Source organism: Stegodyphus dumicola, chromosome 11, assembly GCF_044657685.1.
Source record: "Stegodyphus dumicola isolate Sdum_Otavi_A_Nest chromosome 11, ASM4465768v1".
Classification (NCBI taxonomy): Eukaryota; Metazoa; Arthropoda; class Arachnida; order Araneae; family Eresidae; genus Stegodyphus; species Stegodyphus dumicola.
Window position 1 is genome coordinate 119,076,157 of NC_140778.1, and position 17,366 is coordinate 119,093,522.

At 35.6% G+C, this 17,366-nt stretch overlaps 1 protein-coding gene across 3 annotated transcripts in view; it reads right to left on the bottom strand.

The window, feature by feature from the left end:
- Nucleotides 1-17,366, bottom strand: part of LOC118194266 (uncharacterized) — a 103,835-nt gene that overhangs the window by 18,957 nt on the left and 67,512 nt on the right. For all 3 annotated transcript variants that reach the window (XM_085827151.1, XM_085827149.1, XM_085827150.1), the window contains 4 exons: nucleotides 7,936-7,985; nucleotides 3,091-3,257; nucleotides 2,243-2,416; nucleotides 381-518 (listed from right to left, as the gene is read on the bottom strand). In XM_085827151.1, the coding sequence (XP_085683277.1) occupies nucleotides 381-518; nucleotides 2,243-2,416; nucleotides 3,091-3,257; nucleotides 7,936-7,985 (529 nt within the window). The remainder of the gene's footprint in view (nucleotides 1-380; nucleotides 519-2,242; nucleotides 2,417-3,090; nucleotides 3,258-7,935; nucleotides 7,986-17,366) is intronic.

Genomic DNA, 17,366 nt, shown 5'->3' on the forward strand with positions numbered 1-17,366 from the left:
TGTCACGCCTTGCTGGGTAGAAGTAAAGGGAGTCGAAGAACCTACCTAAAATGTAAGGTAATTCTCCCTCCTCCTTAGCATGCCTTTGTGGTGTAATGGTCAGCACACTCGGCGCGTATTCGAGACATCCTATGTTCGAGTTTTGGCGAGGGTATTGCTCCGGCTTCAAAACAACTTAATAGTCTCTCTAAATGTTGTCAGTTTTGGGGGCAGGTACATATCATGTTCTTGTAGGTTTTCCTTAGGTTCTGTAGGTTACAATAAGTGCAACCCTTCGAGCAATTTCACTCTTTTCTATGATGAGGCTAGATTCTGTATTTAATTACAATCTAAGTAATATAATGGGAGTTTATTTAATAATTCTAGCATATGGTACTTACCTATGCAACCGCTTTCTTTTATGCTCTTCGTTTCGGTGGGACGATACCCTTGTTTGCACTGGCAGTCATAACTTCCAAATATGTTAAAACATTCGGTGTTGTTTGGGCAAGACGTCTGTTCTTGACATTCATCGATATCTGAGACAATAAAAACATTATTATAGCAGCTGTTAAAAATTGCCACTTGAAAAATTGTAAACAAATCTTTTTATTCATCAATACATACATTAGTTTAAAAACTACAGATACATATTTAATGGATTACAAGGCTTGAAATTTAATGATTCATTCAACAACAACATTAAAGCAGTAATCACTTCTAATTGCTAATTAAAAGTAAGTATACAAACCGATTTACTCACAGTACCTTATGTATGTAGTAACAAATATGATAAGTATAGATGGATTTGACACTATTTATTTAAGGGCAGTTATATAGTTAAACGATAAATAGGAGGATAGATTGGAAAGTAAAAATCATAATCACTAATCTTAGATACTAAAGTAAAGTAATGAAAGAAATAAATAATGAAAAAAATTAGATAATGCTGAACAGCATAAAATAATCACACAAATAGTAGTATGCAAAAATAACAAAATTAAGATAATAGTACAAAAAATTAATAGATTAAGATAAGATTAAAATTTAAAAAAAAATTATTATTATCATTTATATACGTATAAATATTTATGGGTTACTATTATTAATGTGTACGTACACTTGTGTGGATAAAATGTAAAAGAAATCACTATAATAAATTTTATCTTATTGAGCGAAAAGTTGAAAGTGTATGTTAATTTTATAACAGTTATTTCTAATTTTGAAACCCTTTCCTTTCAATTCTTGTTTAAAACTTACAACTCCTTACCAGAATGAGTTTTTTAGAATCGCGTTGAATGCAAATGAAGTAGCATTAAAAGGGAGTTCAACTTATTTCGAAAGAGAATACTTAGGAGTACTTAGTGGCCCGTGTTTGCATTCCGGCTAATTCATTCTTGAATCTCTTAAGCTCAACCGTATTGCACATGTCTGTTGATCATCACCGGCTAGTTTAAATTAAACGCCAACTACGTTAGACATTTGTGTCTAGCTTCGACTAAGTCTATTAATGAGTTAAAATTAGATGAGTTTCTTATTTTCTTATCCTAATTTAACAGCCCGGGTGGAAAGTCTCCTGTAAGCCATGAAAGGGACCATTTGTTGTTTCTTTGACTGAATAAAAGGGTATTTTAATCCTCCTCAAGTCTACACAGCGATATGTCTCTACTTAGTTCTCTAGGTTCCTCAACATTTTATCAAAATAGTGAGGGACATTCCAAACTTATTAACTTTAGGCAAAGTGCATGAGGGTTACCTAGGTAAGTTTCAATAAGTTTCAAATTTAGGAATGAGTAATAGGTTATAAATTTACGTATTGCTTACAATACGAGTATATTACACTAGTCACAACTCTGTGATCCATGCATAAGAAATTCTTGATTTATTAAATGCTAAAGTAATTAGAAAACCGGCATACATTAATAATACATCTTAATACTGATTTTCTCTGAGTGCTTGGAAAAATGCGCACTGTATACAAGAGTCATGCTAAGGTTGAGGGCAGTGAATACATTTATCATAATAGTTCTTCCATTGCTTTATAATAAACAAATGAAACTTTTTTTTTTTTTTTTTTTTTTTGTAAAGGACACGGAAATTCTATCCCCAATAAATCAAAAACTGATTATATAAGTAGAAGTTAACACTTATTAGCACCACTTTCTGTATAAAACGTACACTTTTCTTGTCATCACGTAGCAAATGTTTATGCAACAAATTATTTTATTAAGATGAATGGGCAGCATTACACATTTGTACTAACCTTCACATATTTCAATAGTGCTTAGTGAAGTTAAGTGAAAAGTATTTATACTCTTGAATCCATCTTTGCACAGACACTGGAAGCTAGAAGTATTTTTAAGCTGTTTGCAGGAAGCTACTGGTCCGCACAACTTCTGGATTTCCTCTGTACAAGGATTAGCGACATGAAATACTTCTGTTTAAAATAAAAAAATAAATAAATAAATAAATTTCTGTTCATTACTTTTTTTTATGAAAGCTAATATTTGTATTTTCTTGCACGAAGCTTTGCAAGACTTTATCACTTATATACACTTATAACTATATGATGTACATATGATTAAGCATTCTTAATCTATGCATTACTCAAATAATAAACATAACAGGTTTAACTCTTTCACAGCGAAGGCACGCGTAACGCCCGTGCATTTAGACATCGGCAGGTCGCCCGAACGTCTACGTCCATTTTCTACCTGGTGCTTTCTCCAATCATGTTAGCGCGTTGTTAATTTGTTTCGTGAAATGTTAAATGGCATGCCAATCATTCTTAAAGCTTGGCTGTTGATGCTCGCCTTTGCAATCTTGTCTTATGGGAAAACTGAATACATTAGGTGAAACCGCACAAACATCCCAAAGAGAAAAGTAATCACTGCACTTAAATAGGTTATAGGTAACAATGGAGCATTCTACTTGACGACAGGGGGGAGGAAATACATTCCAATAGAAATTCGTAAATACGGGCGTTTTAGAAACTTGAAGGGACTTGATTTTGGCCTGTGTCGAAGCGAAAGAGTTAAATTAACTTCGATAGTGAAGAGTTGTATATATGCATAGATTGCAACCCCAGCTTGAAAATAAACTATAGCTTACCTTCGGGTTTCCCAATTTGAACTATCAGGTTCGGTTTTATCCAACAGTAGGAAGTGTCTTTTAGGGGTATACATATTGAAGGTTGGAAGATCAAGTTTATAGTATTCTTCGATGCAGCTTTTTTAAGTTGCAATTCCAAATTACATTCCAGTTCTTTACCTTCATCTCTGAAAGTGTTATGAAATATGATAATGCAAAAATTTGCAATTTATAAATAATTTCAGGCCAGTAATTTGATTATTTTTGCGGCTTAAATAATTTTACTCGCATGAATTCCTTACTTTAGTCTTTAAAGCTAATTACATAATTTATAATAAACAAAGTAATATCAGTACATTGTTAGCAAAATTATCGACATACGTTATTTTCCATCCCTTTCTTAATGCATGTATACTCCATCAATGATTTTTGTCTATTAAAATTCCCGTTTTGCTATAAGAGTTATCTAAATGTTTTGTAACAATTGAAAGGCGAACATTAAAAATTTCAATAAATTTAAATTTAATTAAATGAAACTTAAAATCTGATTTATCAGATCGTCGGCTAAAGCTTTAATTAAATTAGGAAAAACAAATCTGATGTGTACACCACATGACTTTCTTGTACGGAATGCTAAATCATATGCAATTTTTCCTGCATTTCATTTAAACTTATTCCCTCAAGTTTCATTAGAGATAAATTTCTAATTCATTTAATTCAATTCTCACTTCTCGACAAGGCAAAAATACATCAAATCTCAAAATATCTTTGTTAAATTTGAAAACTATAGAAAAATATAAAATACCAAATACAGTTAAAACGGTTAAAAAACAATTTTTACAGTTCAAATTAAGGGTTGCTATGCAAAAACAAGTAATTCGGCAAACGGGCTAGAAGGCAGATATTCTGGTGCACAAAACTAAAAGTTTCCTTTTAGTCCAACTCGGCAAAAAGACACTAAAGGGGCAGAAAGACTTAATTCACTATTCAGCTAAGTTTCAAATGTAAATAAATATGGCTGGTACGGTAAAAAGAACACAGGCTTAGCAGCACTTAAGAACTTTTAAATTGGTGATAATTCTGCAACTGTTGCATGCAGATTAGCAAAAGCTAATTTAAGTCAGTAGCAGAAATTGCAAAGTCAGTAGCTAGAAATCAGAAGCTAATCAAAACCGCGACTCAATCCGATAGTCATACACTGAAGAAAAATGAATTTTAAAACTTATCTATTCGTTTCATTCAACACAAAATCCCGTTTCGAGAATACTAGCTCATTTAGGCTACTTAAACTTTTATACTGAGTATTGAAACGATTTGCATTTGTGATACAACTTATAAATATTTCGATTTAGTTCAGGAATCTGTATAAATTATAAAATTTGATTCTGATTAAATTAACTCGGTAATAGTGCATCAGCGTGAACCGTGAAATTCTTTACTAAATTGTCATCAATGAGTAGCATTACTTGTGACAGCCAATGATATGTTATAGAAATTCAATCATTTCCATACAGATTGAAATTTTTTTCTTTTATTGGAAACTATCTGAAATTTAGAAATCAAATATATGCATATTGAGAAAGATGCATATTTCAATAGAAAAGTAATTAGAGATTGCAAAATCAGTAGCTAGAAATCAGAAGACTCAAAGCCGCGACTCAATCCGATAGTCATATACTGAAGAAAATTAATTATAAAACTTATCCAATCATTTCTATCAATACAATTAACGATTCCAAATAAAACTCCGAAACCTATCAAAGAAATGATTAAATTTCTTAGCTACAGAAATATTAGTATTATTCTGAGGTTGCTGCCCTCCTAACCGTCCTCTCCTCCAGCATCTTCTCTCCCGCATTCCAGCGACCTCTTAAGCAGAATGCTTCTCGGTCAAGGGGATACGAGACCGGAGTTTTATGTCCGGTAACAAGACAAGTAGAAGGGAGCTTCTTCGCCAAGTCTCAAATTATTCCGATAAACCCAAATTAAACAATAATTTAAATTCAATTTATTTTTTACATTTACGTTAGTCATGATAAATGAGACTTTATCCTGGGCCAGCGAATGCTAATAGTAACATTCAAAAGATACGGTTTAAATTTTTGATGGTTACTGCTTGAAATCTGGTAACTCACAACAATCCTACTCAAACTACAGGTTGTATTTTGAATAGGATTAAGGCATCAATATGTCCTGTATTGTGAGAAAAGGATTTTGTTAAGCAATCTTATTAGCGACATGTGGTCTGTTTTTCATTCCATTATTGCACATTCATAATTTTGAGGTTATTTGGCTTTTGTTTCCATGTATTTTCAAATAAATCATGGGAACAAATCAACTGTAATCGCTTTTTAATCACAGAAATACGGAAGTTTTATAATAAATTTAACCGAACAAAATCCAGCCAAGCAGGTAATAATTGCTATACAATCCTAGATTATTTAGACAATCTTCAAATTGTTGTGCCATTGTGATAAAATATCACATGCGAAGATTTATGAATGCATTTATTTCACTTCGAACTAAAGGCCAGTTTTCCGTAGTTAAAAGTAATAAATAATATTTAATATTTTCTAATAATTTATCGGATAACAATCAAATTTATATTAAAAATAGATTAAATTAGAATGAATCTGAAGTTAAATGTAGCGTATTTAATCGTATAATATAATTTTAAGAACGTCGTCATTAGTAAGCCGCCAATTTAAGCTTATTCTAACTTCCTATCCTATTCATGTATCTTTGTATTATACGTACATACACACACACTACCACCATTCCCCCCCCGAAAAAAAGTTCAATTAGTTACATAGAAATACGCATTCTTAAAATTATTGGCGTCAGTGATACTAATTTTTACAATCAAAAATGAATCTTAAAATTGCATTCAGCTTCAATCAAAATTTACTGCTTTAAATATACAAGATGGCTAAAAAATCCTTAGAAATTTTAAAATTTGTAAAAATGTATATACAGTAAGACCCCGCTTAACGCGGGGGATACGTTCCATCGAAGTAGAGCGTAATGCGAAACAGAGCTAAGCGAGGCTATCTTAACATGTAAATATGGCCCACCAGCGGCCGAGCGGTAAAGTCGCTGAACACTGGTAGTTCGGTCCGAGGTTCGAATCCCGCGAACGGGCTGGCTGCATGGGCGTTTTCGTGGTTTTCCCCATGTGTAACGTGTATACGAGCCAGTTTCCCTTAGAAAGTCCTCCACGAAGGCATCCCTCCTCTTAGGCAGATAGCCCTCGAGGCTTTGCCATAATTACACACACACTTAACATGTAAATAATGGGGTTAGGGAAAGACGGATAAAAAATGGTTAGGCATTAAATTTAATAATGTTTTTTTTTAATAAAAATTTAATTAAACATTTATTTCTTACAAAAATAAAAACAATATAAACGCATATACTTTTAAAAACAAATAAAATTCTCAGTCAGATCATTCAGTCTATTCTGGGTTTCCAATTTTCTGCCTTTTTGTCAAGAAGGCATTATGATAGATTGGCTTAATGGCATATTGCGTTCAATTTCGTCGTCAATCCATATAGACAGTCGTTTTTCCATTTCCTCTATAATGTTATTTCTAGAACGGGTAATTCTAGTTGCAGAGCTTGACGTAGTTGCAGTTGCCGATGACAGTATTTTTTCTTTATTCTTAAGAATTGTCCTTATTGTTGAAGTTGCCAAAATCAATGCAGCACTAATTTGAGATTGACGTTCACCGGAATCTAATCTTCTAATCACTTGCATTTGAGTTTCCAGTGAAATGATTTTTCTGGTTGCTTTCTTTTCTTGTTTTTTTATTATCTCCCAGGATAAAAACTAAAGATCATAATATTTGTCACTGTATTAATCGTTATAGTATTATACAAATTTAAACTTACAATAATGGCAACAAATGTTTCAAATGATAAAAATGCGACCACCAAGCAAGAAACACAACTACACTGTTTCGGATATGTTATTTGGAAACCTAGCACTGCGCACAATTTCGGAGAATCCTCGGGTTGAAATAAAAGAGCGCTAAACCGAAACAGCGCTAAACGAAACAGCGTTAAGCGGGGTCTTACTGTATTCTGAAATTGATAGCAAATATATATATATATATATATATATATATTGCATTCGGTATGATAAGGATACGGATTATGAAGTTGCTAATGTGGCGCCAGAGTCTCAGTAAGCTAGATAAGTAAATTATACATCTGAGTGCCTATGACTTTTAGAAGCTAGCATATGAAATTCCAAGAACTGCCAAGGAAGTAAGGTGGAGGTGGTGAAACCATTGTCTCCTTTCATTCCTATATGATCCATTTCCAATTTCCGCTGAATACGGAAGAGTAACTTGTCTGTTTGAGAGTTTTATTCCGTCAGTCTTAAGGTAGTTTCTTCATTGAGCGCCGCAGGTATGAGAAATGCTCAAGTTCAGCCGTAGACTAGGATTGCATAGTGAAGAGGGCTTGATACCTTGTCACGTGACATTCCTATATGATGGAATGCGGTTTAGATATAAAGATACAGAGGGAAATATTTTAATGATGAACAAGCATTTATATCATGGAGAATTATAGAGAATGGGACACCGCCATACTGTTGAAAATGGCCGTAACTCTTCTTTCAGTCTGCAGATTGTTCGCATGACCGGAGACTAAATACCGCTAATTAAAGCGCTTTAAAGCTTTGCTTTCCTAATCACTCGTTATGGGTAGATCGCGTCAGAAAGACAGTGTACAACTTATATATGTGTGTGTGTAAAGTATAAAACATGAAACAAAATTATTAAACTCATATGATTAATTACTAAATAATTTTACAGTCTAAAGGAAATAACTGTAATAACAACTGAAACAGTAACTTACGTGCAGTTCAATAGCTTTAAATCTCTGTAATCACTATAAACATTCTTCAACTGAAAAAATATATATTAATTACTGAACGTAATAAATCCTTTTCAAGTAAACTAAATTTTACATCTAATTTTTAACTTTATCATCTGTCCACGTTGGGGTAAAAATCGCTAAAAGAATGAGAAGTTTGTTGAACATATGTAGATTTGTGATTGCTGTCCAAACAATTATTTTTAAAAATAATCTATTTTAGGTACAAAAGCATAATTATTTTCATTGTAGATAATTAATAAGAGACTTCATTTTAGCACGTTTAAATACTACTATTTCTAGCAATTTACCATTGAAGTTTATAGGAAAATTATTCCCAAAGAAAACACATTTTTTGGGTCTTTTATGTTTTATAATTTATAAAATCGATGACTTGTTGTTTATCTTCAGTTACAGATATTATTTTCTGTTATATTTTTGAAATAAATATTTCATTGAATAAGTCTGAATATTAACAGAATTGCAATATATAATAAAATATTTGACTTGAAATTTTAAAGTGCAGTTTTCAAGCTATTTATTGTTGCGACGCATCACGTACAAGAAACATTATTTTAAAAAATTGAATAAGATGCACATTAAACTTTAATGCATCAAACGGACTAATATGTGCCTTAGGAATAATTTGTATCAATACCATGTGCACCCATAGCTTAAGTTAAAATTAAATTCCATTTCAAGAATATTTTTTTAATTACTTTTTTCAGTAATTGAGATGCTGAAGCAGAGCTAAATGCTGCATTTCCGTCACATCTTTGAATAAATTCATTGAGACTCTTCCTTACCTGCCGCGACAAAACATGCATCGATTCATTTTATCAAATACTGAATATTGTAACTGTAACTTCGAATTCAAGATTTATCATGCCACCACATAACATTTCCCAAATCCAGCACAGGACTGCCACATTTACTATCGAAGGTATTAACTGCAGGCTTTTCTTTTAGTTTGAAGAGGCGCTGGTGTTTAATGCATAAGATTACTAATGCATGTGTGAGAACATTTATTCATTCAAATGAACCAATGCAAAACTGGTTATGTTTATTACATTTATTCATTCAAATGAACCAATGCAAAACTGGATGATATGAGAAATAAAATACGTAATTTAAGATGTCTGCTGTTAAATTATTAGTAAATGTTAAATCTATAAATGGAATTGTCAAATGTACTTCGATAGTTACTTGGCACCATTTTGAGCATAAAACGATGTTTCATAGAATCAAATGCCTTTTCTTTTCGTTTGACGTTTACAATGAAATCCCCATTATAAAAATAGCAACTGTAGATATACAGTAAACTCTTCATCGATCAATAAAGTAGTATCTTAAATATTACGTCAATGCACTAAACAGGAATATCTCCAAATCTCCTGAATTAAATGCTAGAATATATCTTGTCTGTATATTAACAATTACACCAACCGTGCAAATATCGCCAATTTCTGAATCCAGTACTGTCTTACGCTGCTTAACAGTAAATTATGTTGTTACATAACCTAATACACACGTCAAATTAATATTTATCTCACCCCCTCTAGCTTTGCGAAATAAATTAAAACATAGCAGACACCTCTCGAACACAATGACTGTCTAAACGCAATTGTCTACCAAACAAAGAATGTCAGGCTCCATAGACGTAATGTTTTGTCTTCTACGCTGCTAGAAAGAAGATTGAAAATTCGCCAAGGGATTTGGCGACGAAATTTGTTGGCGAGAATTCCCCCCTCTGTGATGTACCGGACCTGGCCGAGATTTTCATCCTGTAACCTAGCGGATTTCCTGACGGATGAAAATTTTAAGAATATGAACCTCAAGTTTATTGAATTCACTGAGAAGTGTAAGCAAATGAATGTTCCCAAGAAAAGATTCTTCTAGCCTTGGGAATAGTGGAACTACTGATTCGAATGGACGTATAAGTTTCGCTCGCCTTTGGTAAGTTGAATATGAACCTCAAGTTTATTGAATTCACTGAGAAGTGTAAGCAAATGAGTGTTCCCAAGAAAAGATTCTTCTAGCCTTGGGAATAGTGGAACTACTGATTCGAATGGACGTATAAGTTTCGCTCGCCTTTGGTAAGTTGAATTACTAATTTTCTCCTTAGTTTCAATGAACACCAATAGATGGCGCCACTTTATGGATCTGACTTGTGGATGCGCTTCATCTCCAGCTCTGAAATCCTTCCTAAACCTGTGACGTTCTGCTGTCACCTTCCTCTTTCCAATTCCCACCTCCTCCCACTTACCCGTTCGGACTTTTTACCGTCAAGCGCCCTTTGGGCATATCTATCAAAAGCCGGACACGTCGCATTTTAATAGATATATTTCAGCAAAAAAATAACGATTGATTGATTTTTCTCCTCCGTCACGTGTACAGGAAATTGAGGAACACGGGTTAAGATGAATAAGAAAATTAGGTGAAGTTTCACTTTGACAGGTTGGTGAACTTGCACTATCCATATCGCAGTTTGATGTCTGATTTTATATCCGTCAATATGGAGGGGGGAAAATGGAGTCACTCAGTTTTAAACTCTTGATAAACGCGGCCGTTGAACCTGTTCGAACTTCGACATCAGCTTCGAGCTTTGGCGCTCTTTGGCGACAGATGTTTCATGCATGCGCAGCTGTTTCCCTTTTCGGAACTACTCTGATATGCGCCCTCAAGTCGCCAAACATTTTTGGCAAGAAACTCCACGCTGCCATATTGCTATCTAAATTTTTTGTCTACATTTCGAACTTTAAGCCAAAAATGTCTCCAAAAACACGGTTTTCGCGAATGCAAAAACCACGTTTTGAACACACAATTTAAGCTAAAATTCCGAAACAAAAACAAAAAATTTACATAGCAAAACCTTAAAGTTTCTAACCAAAATTATTTGACAAGAGTCCATGTGCTCAGCGATATGTTTTAACTTAAAAAACATCTACGAATGGCATAATCTAGGCAACGAACGAATCTACGAACTACGCACACCTCGCTTTAATAAATTAACATAACAACAATAAATTTCAAACAATACCATGTACACAGTGTCCTGTTTCAACTTAAAAAAAAACATTTACGAATAGCACAATTTAGGCAACAAACGAATCTACGAACTACACTCACCTCACTTAATTTATTATATTAAATTAACATAACAACAATAAATTTCAAAAAATATTATGTATGAAACATCTACGAATTGCACAATTTAGACGGTATGCACTAATCAACAAAATAACTAAAATAAATTTCAAACAATTCAAAAAACAATAACGACAGAAATTCATACTAAAAAAACAATGAATATAGCATTCTACAAAATAAGAACAAGAATAAAATAAACTGCACTTACCATGAATTAATGCTTTTTCGAACAGCAGAAATGCCAATTTCATACCGCCTTTAACATGCCGCCACGTAATCACTATCGTATTTATATGACAGCCAGACACACTATCCAGAAAATTCATACTATGGTTCACAAATAAATAAAATAACAAATAATCACAAATCCTTACTTCTATCATGCACAGCCACAAAAAATAATTCACAGACCCTCTTTCCACACCTCCAAATACCCACTGCCCCTCAACAGGATGGCCACGACTATATTTCCTTTTGCCGAACTTCAATTCAACAACTTCCACCATTTTATCTTTCCTCCTTAGCTTCTCAAACACTGAGCATGACGCGAACCAAGGAACTGCAGCGAAAGATTTTTCAACGTCAACAGGGCTGCCATACAACACGCAATCGCGCCAAAACCCAGCGCAGAGCACATATCGCCACTTGATGAAATTAGGGTGTATATCAGAGTTGTACCCCCTTTTCATTCGGAGAGAGCCACTCCTGCTGCGGCGAAGTTTTCTTCTTATCTTTGAGTTCCCAAAATGCCGCTATTTTTGACACGTTGCTATGCGTATATGCTTTGTCCAATTCTTATTTTTTTGCATGTGTGTATGTTTGCTAATGTGCACTCTCATCTGTCTAATGAGGCATTTAGATTGAATCTAACATTTATAGTTTCGAAGATATATACATTCGCGCACACTTCAAATAGCATCTTAATTTTTGCTTTCCCATCAAACCTTTATGGAGGAACGCAGACCTACGTTAAAAAGAAAAAAGGAATAAGGTATGCCTCAAAACTGTTCAACCAACTCGTCTACAAGTGGAAGGTAGCTGAAAAGTTTAAGACAATAGCTTGTCGGGATCTTAAGTTTTACTAACGTTTATTTTATTTTAAATCTTTACTATCACTTCTTGTTTTCTACTTCCGGCCAGAATTAAAAGCTTTAACTTATTTTGGCAAATTTGTCTGGCGAACGCCAAGTACTTAAGTTGTGGCTTTTTGCCAAGCAAGCAGAGAGGAAGAAGTTGGTCGAAGCAGGCCGCTTGCCTTAGCAGTTTTACTCGGTTGCTGGTTGCCTTCCAGGCCAGAGGTTTAATCCTCTTGATAATTTTAAACGTATTGTAGTGTTAACAGTTCTTGTACTACATACGGCTTCCTGTTAATATACGGCCAATGTTCCACGTAGGCCCTTGTTTATTATTCCAAAGTTAAGTTAGAGTTTAGTTAATATTTTTATAATCTTACGTTCAGACCACAAGTGGTTGGTCTCTGTATTCCGAAGTACGGAAATTATTGTAAAGAGTGAAAAATAAAGGGTTTCGTATACCCTTCCTGTGTACCTTGTCTACTTCCCACATTTATTGAACATAGCTTTAGTAAGCTCCCTGTTCCGAGTCAGGTCTTTGCATGTTCCCAAAGCAAGTAAGGCGGAACACTGAACCTGATAGTGGCGCCCGACGAAGAAAAAAAAACATGGCCGAGTTTCAAGAAGAACCTGTGCTGCCTGCAGAAACGGCTCAGAATCCAGAAATGCTAGCTGCCGCCCTGGAAGGATGTGACATCGTCCAGACCATGCGCGCAGCGATGAAACCAGAAGCAACATTTAATGGAAACTCACCGGTAACCAGTTTTTTGGAAAAACTAGATGACCACTTCATGATGTATCCCGTGCACGAGTTCCAGAAAGTTACCTTAGCTACCAGCGCTTTGAGGGGCCAAGCGCTTAATTGGTTCAAATGTATAGGCAGAAGTCTCTTGGGTCAAGCAGGAAGTCCCACCTATACTTACGAAAATTTCAAGACTGCCCTAGTAAAAACCTTCTCTGTCGTAAGGGATCGTGCGAAATTAGAAACAGAACTTTTCAGCATATATCAGCAAAGCATCGAAAATCTTTCCACCTTTATTTTAAGAAAAATTCACGTCTTCAAACTCTTGTATGGAAACCGTCCGGATCCTGAGATAATTCAAGTGATTTTGCCGAGGTTACTTCCCCCAGTGCAAGACTTTATTGAATTAAGGAATCCGACTACACTGGAAAAGTTATTTGAGCTAGCAATCCAGTTTGAAAGTAGAAGAACGGCGGACATTGAAAGAAGACGCCAATATCAACAACGAAACCAGTTTGGTGAGCCAAGACCACAGCAAAGTCAAGCACACGGCTACGGAAGCAAAGCGAATCAGTGGGCAAGGAAACCCGAGCATCCAAAAACAGCCGGCGAACATCGACAGTTCAATAGCAATCCAGGAAAAAAGTCTCAAGGCCAGTGGAAAAAGAAGGAAAGCATGGAAAGAAAAAAGGATTTAAACTAAAACGGATTTCTGCTGACGGGAGGGTGCGGAAATCCGAAGGCCAAGAAAACCCCTCTTCCTTCAAGTTAAATACAGTAATGGTGAAAAATTTGACTCTTTCGAAGATTGAAGTGTTGGTGAATAACATCCCAACCTCCGCACTCCTGGATACAGGCGCGTTGTGTTCCTGTGTGGCAGAAGATTTTTTAGGAAGTATTTTCTTAAATATCGCATATATAATTCGGATAATACGACAGTATTAGCTGCGCAAGGAGAAAGATGTAAGTGCATAGGTAAATTACCGCTATACGTCCGTATCAAGGACGAACAAGTAAAGGTTATGTTTTTTATAGTAAAGAATCTGCAAGCACATATTATCTTAGGGATAGATTTTCTTTCAGAGGCAGAAGCAACGCTGGATTTTAATGAAGCGTCCCTTAAGCTGACGATGAAACCAGTTCGAGAAGAAAAATCGGAACCGCCAATGTTAAACCTTGATCACCTGCCTAAGGAAGAGCTACAAAGAATCCAACAAGTGGTAAGTGAATTTGCTTCGTTATTTAGTGATATTCCCGGATTTACTCAAGTTACTAACCATAGTATTGACACCGGAGATTCAATGCCAGTTCGCTACAAAGCATACCGGTATGATAAGAATAAAGAAAAAATTATAGAATGGCACATTAGCGATACGCTACGTAAAAAGATAATAACGCCCATCTCAAGAAGTTATGCTAGCCCGGTGGTTTTATGTAAGTAAAACAAAGACTATCCATTAACACATTCAAAAAGGTGGCGTTTGGCGATTGACTATCGTAAATTAAACACCATAACTAAATATCCGGTATATCCGTTACTTATTATTGAAGAAATTCTAAGGAACATAACGTCGACCAAATACATGATGACTTTAGATTTAACGACTGGTTATTTTCAAATAGGGGTTAGACCGGAGCACGTGCTTAAGACTGCTTTTATAACCAAGTCTGGCACTTATGCATTCCTGCGTATGCCGTTTGGCCTTTCAGGGGCACCGGCAGCATTTCAGCGATGTATGGACATTGTGTTAAGGCCTGTTCTTGGAAAGTTCGCATTTATCTATTTAGACGATATCATTATTACTAGTGATAATCTGGACCAACATGTACAGGATTTAAGACAGGTGTTTTCTTTATTAAATGAGGCCGGTCTAAAAGTTAATGTCGAAAAGTGCAAATTTGCAGCCCCTGAATTAAAATACTTACGTTACAAAATATCTCAGAAAGGAATAGAGACAGACGAATCAAAAATAATCGCTGTGCAAAAGTATCCGTCGCCAAACACGGCGAAGAAGCTCTCTTCTTTTCTAGGACTTTGTTCATATTATAGGTCCTATATAAAAGATTTTGCAGCTATTGCTGAACCATTGTTAAAATTAAAAAGGAAAAAGGCAAGATTCTCGTGGACGGCCGAAGCCAATAAAGCTTTCGAAAAATTAAAGCAAGCATTAACGCAAGCCCCTGTGTTGAAATTTCCTGAAAAGGATGAGAATTTAGAAATTTCAGCGGATGCTTCGGATTATGCGGTAGGAGCGGTACTTTCGCAAAATCAGCAGCCCGTGGCATTTTTTAGTCGAACTTTAAATCAAACACAAAGAAATTATTCGGCGACCGAGAGAGAGGCACTTGCAGTTCTGTTAGCAGTGCAAAAGTTCCGAGTCTATTTTGGAAAGGCGCCGATAACAGTGTATTCTGATCATGCGGCGGTAACTAGATTGTACTCAGGGAAAAACTTATCCCCAAGGTTAATAAGATGGGCACTCAAGCTGCAAGAATATAATCTGGTAATCAAGCATACCCCCGGAAAGGAAAAATCGTAGCAGATGCCCTATCCAGAATAAAAATAGATGAAGAAGGTAATACTGTAAAGGTGGCAATGCTCACAGCATGTACAATAAATTCCCGAGAAACTGTAATAACCGAACTGGGTAAGGATTCTGAGTTTGGAAACATTTATGAGTATTTAAAGGTTCCTGAAAATTTTAGCCACCAAGATATTGTGGCGATAAGAAATAGGGCGGCCCATTACGAACTAATAGATGGTCTATTATTTTATACAAAAACTACAAATTCCAACAACGAATTTCGACCTGTTAACCCACCTAGTCTTAGATAAAATATCCTGCAGGAGTTACATGACAGCCCTTTAGCTTCTCATGCTGGTATTCGAAAAACTATCCAACGCGTACGCGAGGTAGTCTATTTTCCTGAACTGCAAAAGTTAACAAGGGCGTATGTCCAGTCCTGCCCAACATGTCAAGCAGTTAATTATATTAATTTCCGCCCGGCCGGGTTTCTAAATAGCATTAAATCCGAATTTCCAAATGAAATCATTGGCAACGATTTATTGGGCCCTTTCCCAAAAAGTCAGTTAAATAAAAGTCGCTATCTCCTTGTTATGGTTGATCATTTTAGTAAGTGGACCGAAATTGTTCCCTTAAAACGAGCCTCCGCGAAATTAGTTACTGATTCTATTTTAAATAAATATATTTTAAAATACGGGGCGCCCCTAAAAGTTATATCGGATAATGGTCCTCAATTTGTAAGTAATATATTTGAAGACATGTGCCAAAAACTGGGCATACGTCATTTAAAAATGGTCCCGTATCGGCCGCAATCAAATATAGCGGAACGGGTCAACAGAAATATAGTGAAAATTATCCGTAGTTATGTTAAAAATTTTCATAAAAGCTGGGATAACTATGTCAATGAATTTGCTTTCGCCCTTAGGAACGCAAAACATGAAACGACGGGCAAAACTCCTGCTGAGTTATTTTTAGGCAGAAAGATTATAACGCCGTTAGATAAATTATTTTATGTTCAAAAAAGAGCCCCAGAATTTAAAATGGGTGATATAGAAAAATTAATTAAAGAAGCAAAAAAGAATACTGAAGTAGCACAGAGAAAACAAAAACTTTATTACGATTTGAAACGACGGGGAGTAACTTATAAAGTAGGAGATGAAGTATTAAAAATTAAGTATTCACTTTCTTCAGCACCTGAAGATAAAACCGCCAAATTTTTTCCACGATTTGAAGGACCATATGTCATAGAAAAAATAACTCAGTCTGTAGTGGTGTTAAAAGCCAGGAATAGTGAAACATGCTCCGCAAACATTGATCAAATCAAACCATACTATGACCGTAATAAAATGCAAATATTTACAGATCTTTTGCACAGGATCCGACACAGCAGGCACGGCAGGCACAAGCTCCAGAGGTGGAACAACGTCAAGCACAAGGGCAAGATATTAGGAGGCAGGAGCAATTGAAAAGAAAGTTTCCCCGTTGGAAAATTGAAGGTAACAAGAAAAAGAAGCCGTTCCACCGACCACAAAAGAGAGCGCACGACCACCCCCAGAATGAAGAAGGGAGAAGTACGACGAATGGAAAGAGAGCCAGGAGAAATAACGGCAACTATAACCCGGCTCCCAAACGGAAGATCTACTCATCGGACAGGACTCTCCGCAGCAAATGTCGCCGAACTGCGGAAGGGCCACCAGCGGCGGAGGAAAAGTTACAATGAAAATTTGAACGGCCAGCAACGAGGTCCAAGCAGGGACGAGAGAGAAGTGTCCCGGTTCCGCCAAGACCAGCTGCCATCAAACGGCCAAGACCACAGGCAGAGGCGAAAAAGAAGGTATTCAAGGGTGACCGAACTGGAGGAAAAAGAAAGCTCCTAGAGGAAGGCACTGAAGGGCGAGCCCGCACAAGAAGGCGGATAAATCA